The sequence below is a fragment of the Onychomys torridus genome, chromosome 5, assembly GCF_903995425.1.
Source record: "Onychomys torridus chromosome 5, mOncTor1.1, whole genome shotgun sequence".
In the NCBI taxonomy this organism is placed as follows: Eukaryota; Metazoa; Chordata; class Mammalia; order Rodentia; family Cricetidae; genus Onychomys; species Onychomys torridus.
The window spans coordinates 58,845,346-58,862,615 of NC_050447.1; the positions used below are offsets into that span (position 1 = coordinate 58,845,346).

At 43.1% G+C, this 17,270-nt stretch overlaps 1 protein-coding gene across 1 annotated transcript; it reads left to right on the plus strand.

The window, feature by feature from the left end:
- Positions 1-446: 446 nt before the first annotated feature.
- LOC118584583 lies at positions 447-14,958 on the plus strand. Its single transcript, XM_036188871.1, has 2 exons — positions 447-503; positions 13,884-14,958. Exon 2 carries the CDS (start codon positions 13,927-13,929, stop codon positions 14,956-14,958), a length of 1,032 nt encoding a protein of 343 aa, XP_036044764.1. The 5' UTR covers positions 447-503; positions 13,884-13,926.
- Positions 14,959-17,270: the final 2,312 nt, after the last annotated feature.

Consider the following 17,270-nt stretch of genomic DNA (forward strand, 5'->3'; position numbering starts at 1 on the left):
AATGGTTCATCAAGTAAACAGGGGATGCACCTTAACTAGGCTTTGTTTTGTTTCATGTTTTGAGATTAGACTGTCCTCAAACTCACTGTATAGCTGAGGCTGACCTTGCTTTTCCTGTCTCTACTATCCTAGTGTAACCATGCGCACTGTTCCCATTATTATGGGCTATAGATGAACAATAAATATTTTTCAGTTTACCTAGCCCAAATATGGGGCCTGTTACATGGCCATGACTCAGCAGCCAGTTCTAGAAAAGGAATGCTGATTTGAACTGGTCAGATTTAAACTCTCAACTTGTGAGTGGGTCATTGTCCTTGGGGGACTCTGCTATCAAAGAGAAAACACTGCATGAACTTATTTATACCAAGATTTTTAAATGTCTTCTAATTTTTTTTTTATGTGTATAGGTGCTTTGCCTGGATGTGTGTCTGTGCACCATGTGTATGCAGTGCCCTTGGAAGCCAGAAGAGAGTATTGGATGCCCTGGGATTAGAGTTACCGAGGTTATGATCAGTCTGTGTGGATGTTGATAATTGAACCCAGGGTATCTGGAAGAGCAGCCAGTGCTTTTTAACTGCTGAGCTCTCTCTCCAGCCCCACCTGTACCTTTTCAGATGTTTTTATTAGCATATATTAACTAGGCATAATATTGAGTTTCATTTTTAAATTTTCTACATGTGTACATAATGTATTTTGATCGTATTTACCTCCCATTACTCTGTTGTCCACCTTTCTTTCCTGCTCATCTCTTTGCTCTACCAATTCCACTTTCCTGACCCAATGAGTTTAAATTAGAGTAGCGTACAGGGGCATGGGCACTTTTCCATTGGGCGGAAACAAACCTCTCCCTCTGCCAGGATTCATTAACTGTCAATCCCCAGGGACAGCATTTTATAATACTCTTTGCCTTTTTTTCTGATTTTTTTTCATCCTTTCTATTCCCTCTTCTATGATGATCCTAGCCTTGGAGAGGATGATGTAGATGTCTTATTTAGAGCTGAGTAATCCACAGCCACTGATTCTCATCACTTTGATCAATTGAGTCTCTGAAGTTACCCAGTGAAAAAGAAGCCTCTGATTAAAGCAGACATCAATAATAATCTTTGAATATAAACATAATTATTTAGAAGGCAATTTGATGTGCACATTACACCCATTTAGAGAAGCAACAGTAACAGCTTTCCTACTGGAACATATGGTTTTTGATAGGTTTGCAATGCCAGACACCGGTTTCCTCCTGTAAAGTGAGGACCAAATTCAGAAAGCAGTTGATTACCCCCATAAAAGACCTGTGTCAATGGCATATCCGATCTGGCTGGTCTATAGTGTTACTCTCAGGGTCCACTGACATGAGTTCAAGGCTTGTCTAGTCCACATAGTGAAAGCTCACAAGACAAAATGAGGAAGGAGGGAGAAAACCAACCAAAATGAAATGTAGGAAAATTCTGTATGAAAACCTGTTACTTGGTAAACTAATTTGAAAAAGAAAAAAAGAGAGAAACATGTAAGATACTTAAAGTGTGAACTTATTATTATTATTACTAGTGTCTCTAATGTGTCTTTAATGGGCATAACAATTGTTGATTCTGAAGACAGGAACAGAACTTATCTCAAATAAAATTCATAAAGAAAAATAACATTTCAAGGACTGCCAGCACCTGGTAAATATGTATTTTACTTTAGGAGCTGTTGAGATGATTTAATAGGTAAGTAAAGTGTGCAAGCATGAGAACCTGAGTTCAGATGCCTAAAACCCATGTAACCCAGGGAGGATAGAGCACATCTACCAGTCCAGCACTCCAATTAGTCTGGTGTTCACAGTAGTAAAGAAGAGATCCTGTCTTAAAACATGTGAAAGATGATGCCCTGTACACATGAGATACATGTGCTTCCCACCCCTCGTATCACACATATAGACATGGAAGTGTATGTACACACACACACACACACACACACACACACACACACACACACAAACACAAACAACAAAACAAAATAGACATAGAGTAGCTCAAGGCAGTGATTTAATAACAGCCAATGTTAGCCAAGTGTAGTGGCACACACCTTTACTTCCAGTACTGGGGAGGCAGAGGCAGTAGGCAGATCTCTGTGAGTTCAAGCCTATTTGGTCTATATAATGAGTTCCAGGACATCCAGAACTATATAGTGAGTCTTGAAAAAACAAGAGAATAGTAAAAAAAAAAAAAAAAAAGAAATAACAGCTAATGTGTGCTGGGGCTTGTGTCTGGCACTGTTAATTTGTGTCTCTCCTCACACAGCCTTAGGAGGCACAGGCAAATACAGAAGAGAAAATAGAGACCCAAAGTCAAACAAAAAACAGATCAGGGATTCAAGGATATCTTGTCCTCTCTACTTCTGAGGTGTGGTCCTTGTATGGCTGTAGTTTCAAGAGCTTAGTCCAAACTCTGTTGAGATGGGCTGAACAGTGTCTTTCTTTCTTACATTAATTTCCCAACATTTTGACCATGACATGTAGTGGAGTCAGGCATAATGAAAAGTGAATTGCTTCACCCTCTCTCATTAGGAGTGGTTGAGTATTACTGAGAACACTATCATTTTCTCATGACAAGGCAGCTGTGGTTGTTCCTTGAGAGGGGCTGTGGCTCCACTCATCTCCCTCACACTGGCCCTTATCTCCTTGGTTCAACTCAGAAGTGTCTTGAAGCACATCTGAGGCTTGTGGGTGTAACTATGCCTGTCTTTGCCATTCCTGCTGGGTTTGTGTTATCTGGAATTTTGACAGTATGAGAACTCCTCCTAGGTTTCTTTCACCACTTCCAGATAACTGGGAGAGATCTGAATCAGGAAAAATGTCAGAATGATGGATTCTTTCTGCGAACTGTCTGAGCTTTGGGGCCTGTAGGTTGGTTCAAGACCTGGTAACAGTAGGTAGCACCTATTGGCTTCTAGCTTTGTTCTTTCTTTATGTATGTGTTTGATTTTGATAACAGATACAAGCTCTTTGGGGTGCTATCCCGTCCCAGTCTTCTGGTGTACATTACATAATTTTGGGGCAAGATGATTTGGTTGCTATAGGGTCCAGCAAACCCTAGAATATTCGATTTCATGGGTTTCAGTGTTTAAAACTAAATGGTGCTGAAGAGATGGGTCAGTGAGGAAGAGTACCTGCTGTGCAAGCATGAGAACTCGAGTTCAGGATCACAGCACCCCTGTAAAAAAGCAAACCATGCCTGCTCTCGCTTCTATGTTCCTGTAACTCCAGAATTGGGCAGGAGCAGGGATGGGGGACAGGAGGATTGATGGGGCTCGTTGACCACTAGTCTAGCTCAGATTCAGTGAAAACTCCTACTTCAAATAGCCGAGGCTGAGCATGATAGAGCAAAGCATTCAACATCCTTCTCTAGCCTCCACATGTGCATAGATGTGCACACCTGCCCAGACACACAGGATGCAAACACACATAGACACACACTCACACTGTGATAGTATGAATGAAGGCTTCAGGGAACCATCCACCTGTAACCATTAGATCACTAGAGCCACATGCAAGGTTTCTGGAAGAGTCAAGTAATAAGAGGAGATCCAGATTAGATGTGAAGTAGACAAGGACATGGCCTGTCTAAGAAAGGCCTGACTGAACACCTGACTAGGCTCTAAAGTGGAAGACAGATGGATAAGTGGATAAGCAGGCAATTGAATATATGCATGGATAGTAATATGGACAAATGGATGGATGGATGCATGCATGCATAGATGTACAGATGGATGTATAAGTGTATGTACAGACAGATGAATGAATGGATACATGGCTAGAGAAATGGATACATGAATACATGGACAGACAAATAGATGCATGGATGTTTATATGTCTGGGCAGACAGATAGTTGAATGGATGGATATCTGTGAATGGATGGAGAATGAAGGGGGATGAGTCCTCAGGAATTTGAGACTGCACAACAGAGCAATATCCTGTCTCAAAAACAAACAAAACCATAGTTTTAGTTTCTTGCTTAGGAGTCATCCCTATTTCTTCCACTACTTATGTTTGTCTTTGGAGCACTGCATCAGGTCGGGTGGGGAGAAAAATTGAGGTGATGTGAGGAGAAAAAGTTTAAAGATACATAATCATTTTTCTAGAGTATTCCTCTCTTGGTAAAAATTGCGTATTCTTGTTAGTGTTCTTCCTCACTGACATCTACTAGAAAACCAGGGAAACCTAGTGGAGATGCATACTTGTGAGGGCGTGTGATCCTTGCTTTGTGCTTTTACTGCTTTCCTTAAATCTTTTTAAAAATGTATATCTGTAATGTATGTCTGTATGTGTGGATGCCATTTGTGTGTGACCACCCTCGGAGGCCAGATGAGGGCATCAGATCCCCTGCCAGTGGGTTGTAAGCCACCACGTGGGAACCTGGTTCCTTTGGAAAGGCAGCAAGTGTTCTTAACCACTGAACCATCTCTCCAGCCCGATTCTTTTTTTTTTTTTTTTTTTAATTTATTCATTAGTTGATGTGCATCTAGGCTTGTGGAGAGCAGATGAAGTTCTGAGTGAATGTGTATTTTTGTTATTGTTTTGTGTGGTCTTTTTTGAGACAGTCTCTCTGGATAGCTCTGACTGTTCTGGAACTCACTAGACTAGACTGGCCTCAGACTCACAGAGGTCCAACTGCTTCTGCCTCCCAAGTGCTTGGAATTAACAGTGTGTGCCACATGCTTGTCATAAATGTGTGTTGTTGACATGAGCATGGCTATGTTGAGGACCCCAGTGCCTTAGACCCTTGGAAATGGTGAAACCTTCCTCTAGTCCAAGAACAGATGTTTGTAGGGGAGTGGGGGCTCAAAGTTGGTACAGTACATATCCAAATACCAAATTCTCAGCACAGAAGGGATTTATTACCCTGGAGGGACAAGTGGGGGTTGCCTCTGGATGGGATAAAGACACACAGCAAGCAGCAGGTGTTTGTTTTGTTTTGTTTTGTTTTTTGTTTTTTTGTTTTGTTTTGTTTTGTTTCTCAGGATTGGATTTTTAAGGAGAGAAGGGGAAGTCTGTACTAGGGCGAGTTGGTAAGTCCTTATTAGACAGGTTAGCCAGTGTAGCCAAATAATGAATTTTGATTACTGGACCTTGGTGTTAGTCTCAGGGATGAGTCAGTGGTCAAATAAGGGAATAGACCTTGGGGGCTAGCTTTAAGAATGCAATCTAGGTTTGGGGATTTAGCTCAGTGGTAGAGTGCTTGCCTAGCAAGTACAAGGCCCTGGGTTCGGTCCTCAAAAAAGAATGCAACCTAATGTTTGCAAGGTTGAGGGAATGGGAAAGGGCAAAACCTGTTTCCAGTGCTTGCAATGCTGGGGTCTTGTAGAGAGCCCTTCATTACCACCTTTTTGTTTTATATTTGGGTCTCTGGGTGTTGGGTAAGTGGGCATAGTTCTTTTTGGCTGCTTTCTGCTGATACTGAGACATCATTGTCAGGGGCCCAAGGAAACTAGATCAATGGTCAAGGCTGAGAAGAGCAGGGTGTGTCATTTGATATCTAGACACTGTGAGACCATCTGGGGCTAGGGAAGTACAGATAACATTAGAGCAGTCTGTGAGGCTGGACATCTGGGGCTAGCTGCTTTGGAGCTGTCTAGGATGTAGATTCCGAGGGAACACCAGGGCTGGCAAGTTGCTGGAGCAGTCTGCAGTTAATTTGAAATTTATGGGACAGATAGGCTAGGGACAGAAGGTAAAGTTAAGAATTTGGGGGAATTTTTTTATCTTGGATGTACATTTGAAATTTTAGGCCCATGGCCTTAGTAGTTGGAGTAGAGGAGTCCCAGGACCAGGGAAAGGGGGAGAGATCCCACCCTCAGGAATAGACAGGTGGGGAAATTTAGGTTGTTGGTTGACAGGAGTACTTATCTGGAATCCATTTGACCTGTGACAGGTGGATTCAAGTTGATTTCCTGAATTTATAAGAATTTTTTAAGTTTAAAAATGAGATAAAAGTTTTAGATTTATTAGAATTACCATTGTTTGTAATCTGTACTGAAACTCATATTGCAGAAAAGGCAGTAGATTTATGTTTTTGAGTCATAGTAAAAGTTTGGGACTCCAAATAATAGCATAGAGAAAGGGAAAGAAATCTGAAACAACTTTTCATATAACTAAAATCACTTTTTTCAGACCCAAATCTTAAATCATTTTCTTAAACCCTCATAACTTACTCAAGCTTTTATATCCACCTTAAAATGCTTTCTTAGACCTTTATAACTTGCATTTACAGACTTTCACAATTAAGCTTTTACTTCCTCAGACCTTCATAACTTGTATTTACATACTGCACAACATTTTCTTAGATTCTCACAATTTCAGGCCTTTATAATTTGATGAGACAGGTGAGGGTTTGTATAGTGGAGGGGGATTAGTCCTCTGACATATATTGTAGGTTTGGGATAGATTCTGTAAAAAAGTCTTATCTGCTAGGGTGTAAATATTTGATCTAAGTAGCAAATAATGTCTTGTGTTGAAGGAAAGTTAGGTATATTGCTATCTGGGTTATGTAGTAGGGTAGCCTTTAAGGAAGTAGGGTGAGTCATAAGGGATGAAAGGGCAGCATGATGGAATGCCATGTCAGAGTGATTATTGCCATTACTGACAATGGACGAGTCAGTCCGATATGCCTTACAATAAGCCGAGACAATTTAAGAGGGTAAAGGAGAGGCCTTGAGGAGGTTATGGATATAAGAAGAGTTAGCAATTGAGTTGCCTTTTCTGTTTAGAAATTCTTGTTCCTTCCAGGTGACCAAGTGTGTCAGCAAGGTAAGTAAAGCACATTTGGAGTCTGTATACATGGTTAATGATGTGGTTTTTTGGGGTTGTTTTTGTTTTGTGATTGGGAAGGTTCTGGTGAGAGCTGTTAATTCTGCCTGTTGATTGGTAGTGTGTGGGAGCAAGGAGATATATCCTGCAACATGGTGGCCACCTGATAAGAAAGACCTGCCATCTCTATAAAAACTGTGGGCAGATCCAAGTGGTGGTGGTACACGCCTTAAATCTCAGCACTCAGAAGGCAGAGGCAGGTGGATCTCTGTGAGTTCAAGGCTAGCCTGGTCTACAAAGTGAGTTCCAGAACAGCCAGGACTGTTACACAGAGAGACTCTGTCTCAGAAAACCAAAACCAACCAACCAAACAAAAAAACCCAAAAACACTGTAGGCAGCAGCTAAAGGACTGACTCTCTTGTATGTGAGAGAGATGGGGAGGAGGTCTTCAAGAGTCTCTGGACAAGACTGAACAGGGATTGGGGAATGTTGTGACAAAGAGCTAAACCTGGAGGGATTGGGGTAAGAGACGTGAGTGGTGAGTTTTCTAATGAGAAGGTTGGAGGGATAGGGTCTGAGACGTGGAAGGAATTGGAGTCACCTGTAAGCTAGGAGTTGAGATGGAGAGTGGTAGGACCATATTGGGAGAAGGGATCCCAGAGTTAGTTAGAGTTGAGTACAGAGGCTGCAGCAAGAGCTCATAGACAGGGAGGCCACCCGCAGACTCTGTTGTCTAGAGGTTTGGAGAGATAAGTGACAGGGCAAAGGCCAGTTCTAGAAAGTGTTCCAGACCCCAAGGACATAACTTTGGTTTTTTGGAAGTGTAAAGATGGAGAGGACTACATAGATCTGAGAGGTGGAGGGCACGGGCTGAAAGGAGAGCATTTTCTTTAAAGAATTGTTTGTCAATGGGAGAAAGAGGCTTATGAGGAGATCAAGTAGCAACTTGGTACAGGGAATGAATTAGAAGTGAACATCCAGGGACCCATGAGCAGAGGAAATTGGCCATCCCCCCAAAAGAAGGGCAGTTTGGATTTTGTTGAGGGTGGAGATAAAGAGTGGAGCTGGGCAAGGCTGTCTAAAGTGTTTATAGATTGGGGTGATAGAGAATCCAAGATAAGTGACTTGGAGAGAGGAGAGTTCAACTTCAGAAGGTGAGATCTGGTAACCTCTGGAGCCAGGGAAATTGAGGTATGAGGCACTGTCAGATTGGCTATCAGAGAGGGAAGGACTGTAAAGGAGGAAGGAGGTCCTCTACACACTGAAGCAGGCAGGAGGAAAAGGCAGAAGGCAGGGCAGGTTTCTTGTGAGCGCCAGCCAAAAAAGAAGGGGACTGTCGCTGAATTCCTGGAGAAGGAGAGTTCAGGTCAGTTGTCAGGATTGTTGAATGTTGGGGTCTGTCTTAAGTGAAGGCAGAAATGGGCATCTAGGGGTATTGAGAAAAAAGTATCTTTAAGGTCTAGGACTGAGAACTGAGTAGTGTTGTCAGGGATAGTGGATTGGATAGGATAGTGTAATGGTTGGGGACCACAGGGTGGGGCGAGACAATGGCAGTGTTGAGCAAAGGTCTTGGACTGGGTAGAAGGTCTCATTGTGAACCTAAGTTGCATCAACACCCTTAGGATTTAAGCCCTAGAATTCTGTAACTGCATTTGCTTACTATCTCGGCACTGAGGATATTCAAACCCTTCGGCTTTAACTTCTTGCCCTGGTTTAAAGACTGTAGCCCCTTACTGACATTGAGATGCTTTCTCAGACTGTGTCACATACATCTGGGACCTTAGAAGAAGCTGTTTTATCAGAACTTCCTCCTAAGACCTTCATCAGTTTCTCGTTAGATACCCCGGAGCTCAGACCCTGTGGTTGATATCAAGAGAAACTTGAAAGCCCAGAGGCCTATAATTAAGAAAGTGTTGTTGTTAAGGGAATGGGGGATGCAGCAATGCCCTCCTGCTCTTCAACAAAGTGCCATAGGCTGGGTCATTTATTCAGCACAAAAAATTGATCTGTTGTATTATTAGAAATAGTGATGTTAAGACAAAGCTATGAAGAAATGCACTGTGGGAGGAGGGCTGCTTTCTCTTAGTAACATGGTAGTCTGTCTAGAGGATAGGTGGGGTCTCATTCAAGGCCATTGTGAGGAAGGAGAGTGGCCCATCCATGTAAGGCACCAGCTGGGCCTGGATCTTGTTCTTAAGCTGCAGTGAAGCTGTTGGTTGGTTACAGAGGACTTGACTCAAATCTTTGGTCCTGAGAGCTTTTTTTGTTGTTGTCTGTCTTTGAACTGAACATCTGTGATCCCCACTGACCTGAACCTAATGGGTTGAGTGTGTTTACCAGTGGGTTGGGTTTGGGCCTGGATTTTGACAGGTTATTGTTTTAGATTAAGTTTGTGCATGTGCTTCAGTTTATTTCATTACCACCCATTTATAATTATCATCTAGTCATTTACCCTTGGCATTTTGTACATTGATTTAGTTCTTAACTTTTTTTGTTAGTATATATGAGCTGTAAAAGATACAGAAGTTGATTCTGGAGCACACCCGCTGCTTCGTTACCTCCTGCAGCCTTTCCCTGTGGTTATAAATTCCCCTATCATGTTAAGAGTCTTCTCCTGCCACCATGCCACTCATGAGACAAAACATGCTCTGGGGAATCTTGAGGGACAATTTCAAGGCCATGCAGCGTCATGGACAGGCAATCATCCTTTTGATGCCCATAAATATGAGTTTAAGGAAAAGCAATTATCATGAGTATAGAAATGAAGAGGTCTGCAGGAGTTGGAGTCATTAGAGAATGTCAGGTGTGAGTGAAAAGGACTTGAAGAAGCCTGGGTGTGCACTCTCTGTCTAATCCTTAACTATGTCTCTAACCCAGTCCCCAGACATATCTGTCCCTGTCTTCTGAGAGCCTGAGCCAAAGCAAAACGTGTGTACCGCATGTTGTTACTTCTCAGAGAATTGGTCAGGGCAGTGAGAAAACTAATGTATTCCTTGGTGACAGAAGGTGAAGAATTTCTGGTTTGTTTTTTTTTTGTTTTTGTTTTTGGTTGTGAAGAGGTGTGATTGGTTCATTTCCTCCTCTGACATCACAAAGCCCTTGTGAGGAGTTGAAGACTCCGCCCATATAAGGCACTGGCTGGGGCTGGGGCTTCTCACACTGAAGAGAAGCTGTTGCTTGGTTGGCTGTAGAGTTGTTGACTCAGATTTTGGTTCACATAACCTTTGATACTATTGTTCTCCTAAACACAGACACACTTCATCTGCTTTGACATCCAAACAGTGAGTTTGTTTTCTGGTTTGTTGGTTTTGATATACATCTCTTAATTGGTTCTTGAGTTAATTTGTACTTTGAATTCAGTTCCTTTTTACTAGCCCCATATATCTGTTCTTAAGCATGATTCTTTGACATTCTTAAATTTAATTTTACTTGTTTCAAAAGTTTTATTCATTTGGAAAAGCTGTAGAAAATAAGAAATTTCATCACCATATGCATTTTGAGTACATCTACCTGAGCTGTTATCTCCTGCAAGCTTTGATGAGCTTAAATATTCTTCTGTTGCTGTGGGATGTTCTGTATGTTAAATGTGTTGCTCTGATTGGTTAATAAATAAAACACTGATTGGCCAGTAGCCAGGCAGGAAGTATAGATGGAACGAGGAGAGAGGAGAATTCTGGGAACAGGAAGGCTGGGGCAGAGGAGACACTGCCAGCTGCTGCCATGAGAAGCTGTTAAGATACCAGTAAGCACTAAGCCATGTGGAAGCTTACAGATTAATAGAAATGGGTTGATATAAGATATAAGAACAGTTAGCAAGAAGCTTGCCATGGCCATACAATTTATAAGTAATATAAGTCTCTGTGTGTTTACTTGGTTGGGTTTGAGCAGCTTCAGGACTGGCAGGTGAGAGAGATTTGTCCTGACTGTGGGCCAGGCAAGACCAGAAAAACTCTATCTACATTCTATCATGGTAGCTACCTACCACACTTGCTATGCCGCACCCCAAGACTGCAAAAAGAAACAAAAACATGTATATCATGAGGTACAATCCATTTCATTACAGCATCAAAGTGTCAGGGAGGGCTACTATCCTTTAGATGACCATCTATGTGAGTTTAGATAAAGGAATTGAACATCTTACGTATAGAGATAATGACTAAAATGAATGATAAATGTCTGCTGCTGGCTGTGGCATGGATTAAGGTGCAGATTGTGTGACCACACCCCGCATATGTGATCACCAGCACACACTAATGACCCTTTACTTAACTCCTGAACTGCACATGTGCTAATCATGCAACTGGTATAAGGGCAGAATTCTAACAGACTGTAGTAGTCAGAATTCTTAGAGAACTTTAGGGTACTAATGCAAAAGCATTAGGACAGATCATAGGTTGAATCTCGAACTAGTCAATAACCCTGTCCCTAACCCAGCTCAGCACAGAGTTCCTGAGTCTGCCCACCTTGTTACTATGGCACTTGTTACCATGTTACTGTGTTGCCTAGTTACTATGTTCTTAAAGTCAAAGTGTCCTCCTCAAGGTTTGATATGAATGGTCTCACCCCTTCTCATGTGTCTGAATGCTTAGGCTCTAGCAGGGAGGTCATAAAAGCCCAGGACTGTGGAAAGCAGCAGGAGGAATTGGGTGACTGGAGACTTTAGGGACCTGCCAAAGTCATGTACCCAACTGCTTCAGACCCATCTTCCCAAGTCACCAGCTCCTCCAGCTGCCATGCCTCCCTGTCCTCTGAGAGCCTGAGAGGAGGGTTACTCTTTGTCTGTTAAGTTGCATCTTGTTGGGGATTTGCTCACAGCTGTGACAAAAGTTATGCAGTCCCTGGAGCTGGAATGAGAAACATCTTTGGGTTAGTCCCTGCTGTCACTGGTCCATTCCTTACTGGGACATTACAAAAAGCCTTTGTGAGAAGTGATGGAAATCTGTTCATATAAGACCCTGAAGTGGGGCTTTTCTTTTTTTCTTCCTCCCTTCCTCCCTCTCCCTCCTTCCATCCCTCCCTCCCTCCTTTCCTTCCTTCCTTCCTTCCTTCCTTCCTTCCTTCCTTTCTTTCTTTCTTTCTTTCTTTCTTTTTCTTTCTCTTTCTGTTTCTTTTCTTTTCTTTTTTTCGAGATGGTTTCTCTGTGTACTCTTGGTCCCTGTCCTGGATCTCGATGTGTAGACCAGCCTGGCCTTGAACTCACAGAGACCCACCTGGCTCTGCCTCCTGAGTGCTGAGATTCAATGTGTGTACCACCACCACCTGGCAGGCTGGGGTATTCTTGATGCTACAGAGAAACTCTTGCTGGCTGAAGAGCAGTTGTACCTCTACAGTGGTCCTGATAAACTGGACCTAACCTCTTGGACCTTGGCATTGGGAGATTTCCTCTGTTGGTTGGATTGTGTTCAGTTTCTCTTTTTGGTTCATGCACTCATGCTTTTGCTTGAGGCATGGATTTCTGCTTATTGTTCATTTTGCTTAACTGTTTGATTTAAACATATTTTTGCCATGTTTTACGTTCATTTCATTTTCTTTTTTTCTTTTTTTTTAAGATTTATTTATTTATTATGTATACAGCATGTATGACGGCAGGCCAGAAGAGGGCACCAGATCTCTTTACAGACAGTTGTAAGCCACCATGTGGTTGCTAGGAATTCAACTCAGGACTTCTGGAAGAGCAGTCAGTGCTCTTAATCTCTGAGCCATCTCTCCAGCCCCAAACACACATTTTCTATTCTTTTTTTTTTTTTTTTTTTTTTGAGCTGAGGATCGAACCAAGGGCCTTGCGGTTGCTAGGCAAGTGCTCTACCACTGAGCTAAATCCCCAACCCTCATTTCATTTTCTTATCTTAAACCTTTACTGTGTAAAGTAAGGAATTCCCCTGTAACACTTCTATAGATGCATATAGTGACCTGGGGTAATTTTCATCTGCTCTGTTACATTGCAGCTGCCCCATGTATGTGCCCCCAAAGTCCCCATTTCAATTAAGGTTCCACCCACTGATCTGTGGCTGTGGTTAGGCTCACAGTATCTGTGGATCTGGGGTTTTACAGACAACAATCCTAGTGTCTATTTCCACTTCAGAAAACGACAAAATTTCATTCTTTGTGGCTGAGCATAGGCCCCTCCCTTGACCTACTTACATGCTTGTTGTCGAACACTTTCCCCATTGAATTATCCTAGGATTCCCTGCTGAACTCACTGTGAACATGAAGCATCAAATTGGTTCCGTGTTGTTGAACTTTGTGTGAAATACCAAGGAATCCAATAGTCTCTCTCTCTCTCTCTCTCTCTCTCTCTCTCTCTCTCTCTCTCTCTCGTGTGTGTCTGTGTGTGTGTGTGGCGGGGGGATGTGTATTGTTGTGGGTATGGCCTCAGGGCTTTCAAAACTAAATTTGGAATGATCAATCTTGTGTCTTTGGTGATGAGGATGAGGAGAAAGGGTCTCCATTATGCTATAAGGCCAGTAGGTAAGATCCATCATGCAATCTGTGGGTCCTGGGCTATCCTTGTTTGCAGAAATTGTATTATTCTTTCTATCCTATCCCCGTATTGATCACTTACAACACTCTTTAGCATCCAGAATTGATCATCACACCCATGATGTAGTTGAAGTAAAGCACCAGGCGGTAACCATATTAAAAGACATCAGTGTCAGTGTCTGTTTATGATTCAATAAATCTCTTTCCTTCAGGATTACCACCCCTCGAGAGTTAGGTTGAATCACATAAACACTCAGCTTTCCCATAGATCCTTCTTGTCTTTCTTTCATACTTTATTTCTTGTCTCAAATTTCAATAATTTGCATCTTCTCTCTGGGGGATACAGGTCAAGGGTTTGTCAGACTTCATTCATTCAAATCACCAGATCTTTGTTTTGATCTTTGTTTCTTTGGTCTTTGTTTCAACCTCTACCTGACCACTTATTTCAACTCTGGTCTTATGCTTTCTCCTAACTGCATTGGGGTTTGGGTTGGGTTTTTATCTTGACCTCTGACCACCAAGATGCATCATTAGGATGTTTGAGGTAGCTATGATTTTCATGATGTAGAAAGCCAACAACTTGCCTCCTAGACCTGCTTTTGTGTTCTTCCTTCTAGCATCTTGTGGTGGTCCCATTCCCCACCTGTCACAGTGGTGAACATGGAGGGAGAATTTCCATGGACCAGTCTCTGTGATTTACCACCAGCATGCAGAGAAACAGGATCCAGGCTGTCCATCTCCACCATTGTAGATGCTATGTGTTGCTTAGGCCACATGGCTGAAGAAACCCTGGGACTCATAGGAACAAATAGGATTAATGATGCCCTGGCAAAAAACACTATGTTCAACAAGAGGAAAAGTGGTGGTCCCATCCTTGGTGAAATATGGGATGTTCCAAAAACCTATTCGTTCAAGAGTCCTGCAGGTCCCCCCAGCCTCCCTCCCACCCTAAGGAAGGGAGGGAGTGAAGCTGTCTTGCCCACACCGCTGGCATCTGAAGACAACAAAGGGCAAGATGAGAATGAAGAGAGATGTAGCAAGATCTCCTCTAGGTCCAGCTCTCCAGATTTATACAAGCTGCTGGATCTCAGCTGGCCTGGGAATTCTGCCCCACACTTTCATGCTGTGCAGGCCTATAACATCAATAGGAATTCTGAGGAGACAGAGAGAACAACCTGTTCTAGTGACGGTGACACATCCGAGGATGACCTCTCCTTCATGGAGGACACCACTTCTACCTCAGCCCCACAGGATGATGGTGTGGAGGCTGAGATGGAGGAGACTGGCAACACCACCTTGCTCAGTCACCCATCCTTCAATACATTGTTCTTCCTGGAAGACATCGGCTGTCAACAGATCCCAGGACCTCAGGATGATGCTGAGGTTACCAATAGCTTCAGCACATCTAGAGACCTGAAGGAAATTGACCTACAGTCCAGTGAGAGAGCACATGATGCTATTGACTCTGTGGACTCTCCCCAGAATGAGAACATTGAATATGAAAACAAGGGAATAACCCTTGAAGAGTCACCACATAGATCTAGCAAGGACCAGCCCCAGGAAGTAGCCATAACTTCCAAGAAGAAGCAAAGAAGGGGCTGGAAAGGGGTGAGGAGGCAGATTAGTCACCTGACTTCTAGTTTATTCTGTTGCCTCCTCACTCCAAAGACAGGAGACACAACCCTCAGGTAAGGGACAACAGGCCTGGGCAAATAGCATATGGACACTGAGGGGGCATGGCCAGTGACTTTCCTGTGTATGGATCTTTGCTTTGGCAATGCCTTTTACCACTGATAAGCTGCACCCATTTAGAGGTTGCGAACCCTAAGATGTCTGTGACCCTTGAAGGAGCTTTCCACTGCACCCCTTTATGTGGAATCTGGGGAATTGAGCCTGAAGCAGACAAGCAAAGGATGCAACCAAGGGCAGTGGAGGGAAGGGAAAGAGGTGGACTTGGGGAAAGAGGAAACACGTAGCTGAAGTTGGAAGTAAGATGTAAAAGTACCAGCAAGCCACAAGCCCCATGGCAACTTATATAATAATAAAAAATGGGTTAATTTAAAATATAAGAACTAGATAGCAAGAAGCCTGCCACAACCATGCAGTTTATAAGTAATATAAGTCTCTTTGTGTTTACTTGGGTTTGAGCGGCTACAGGAGCTAGGGGACACAGGAAAATTCCAGCTACAGAAAGAGCTTAAAGAGAGGAATCATAGGAAGAGCTATGGGCAGCAGGGCAGCTCAGTATTAAGTCCTGCTGATATCTGAGTCACTAACAGAGTCCTTTGCTTGTGTCTCCTTTCAAGGGATGAAGAAGAGGCCTGGGTCCATGGTTCTTAAACCACTGTTCTTAGTTTGGCCTGGTGTGGTCTACCAGCTACAGGAGGGAGCCAGGCCAGAATTCCATAAAGCTGTGGACCACAAACTACTTTGTTAAGTATCAGCCACCTCAAGCAACCAGGGCACAAGCTCTCTACCCCTCATCTCCCTGCAGTATGAGCTGTTAGCTCCCCAACTTAAGCTCATAGTTGTTCCAGCACTATTGCTGGACAGAGAAGTCAGCCACACGGCCACCCTCTTTGAAAGAGCTAGCCAGTCACCTTCTGCAATCCACATTCTAGAACTCGTTTTCCACATGACTTGGGCTCTTCACCAACTCATCTCCTAACTTGTCAATGACCAGATGGAAAGAAGTACATGTACTGTATAAGCCCAAAAGGTAAGGAGGCACAGGAAGAAGGGAGGTGAGGAGGTGAGGGGCATGTGGGACATTTCAAGGAAAATGAAATCAGTAAGAGAGTAAGGAGGAAAGAGCATGAAGCTGAGGGAAGAGGGAGAAGAGTCTGCCCATAGGAAATTATAGTTCTAGTCAGGCAGCCACTTGAGACCCCCTCCTACTCTCACATGTGTGAACACATGCAAGTGCTCCAGAACTCACATATCAACCCATACACAGGTACCTAGACACACACTGGACACATGGGGAGCATGGAGAAAAGGAGGTAGAAAAAGACATCAATAAGGTTTCATCTGTCACCAATGATTGTTCTTTTGTGGGGGATCTATTTCCTAACCTGCAATAACTGTGACTTGTCCAACAGCATTCAAGTGAAGGCTCCTGCATAACTGTGGTTTCAATGTAATTTTTGTCTCCTCAGATGAGTCTGCTGAAAACCACGTGTGTGGCTGGAATCCATGAAGAATAGAAGGGTAAACCCTTGTCGGCTGCCTCTGTGGGACTGTCACAGAACCTCAGCTCTTAGCTTTGTGTGGGAGCCTTTCCCACAGCGACTCAGTACTGTGGATCCTATGGCTCATTTCTGCTTGATGTGGACACATCAGGACTATATATGAAACTGGAGCAGTGGTGCACTCTCCATAGTTGGAACAAGATTTCCCAGGCCTGATATGGAAATTCTTTTACTTTATTAAATGCTCACTTGATTTTTATCCTGATATGATATCCAGTTGCAAGTGAATTGAAATATTGCAACACAACTCCTCAGTCAGCATTTTCTAATCTTATATACTCTTCATGGTGGCATGTACTTTCTGGAGTTATTCCACACCAAAGCTTTGGCACTGACACTTATAGCAACTCTTTGGTCAGGGCACCTAAGTCTTAACGGTAGCTGTTTATGAAGCCCAAGGACATGACATGTCAAGTCTGTAGCACAGGGATACCTAATGTCTCTTGACTGTATTAACATGGGTAGTACAGCAAGGAGCTAGAAAGGTCTTCTGTGCTTTGGGTCACATGGTCACAGGGCTTTGATTGGTGGGAACAAAACAGACATTTTCTGGACTGGGCAAATGAAAAGGAGACTTCAAGGGATATAAAGGTGCCCACCACAGAGGAAAACATTTATGGGTCAATAAAACAGCCAAAGGCCAGAGAAGGTGCCTCAGTTCAGGTGTCCCTGCCTCAGCGTCCAATTGTCAGCACAGACCTGCCTCAGGAAATTGAGAGATACAAAAACTGTAAGAACAACTAGGGAAAACAT

Excerpts from the sequence above, each read along its gene's own strand:
- LOC118584583 (XM_036188871.1), top strand. The coding sequence starts at position 13,927 with ATGGAGGGAGAATTTCCATGGACCAGTCTCTGTGATTTACCACCAGCA.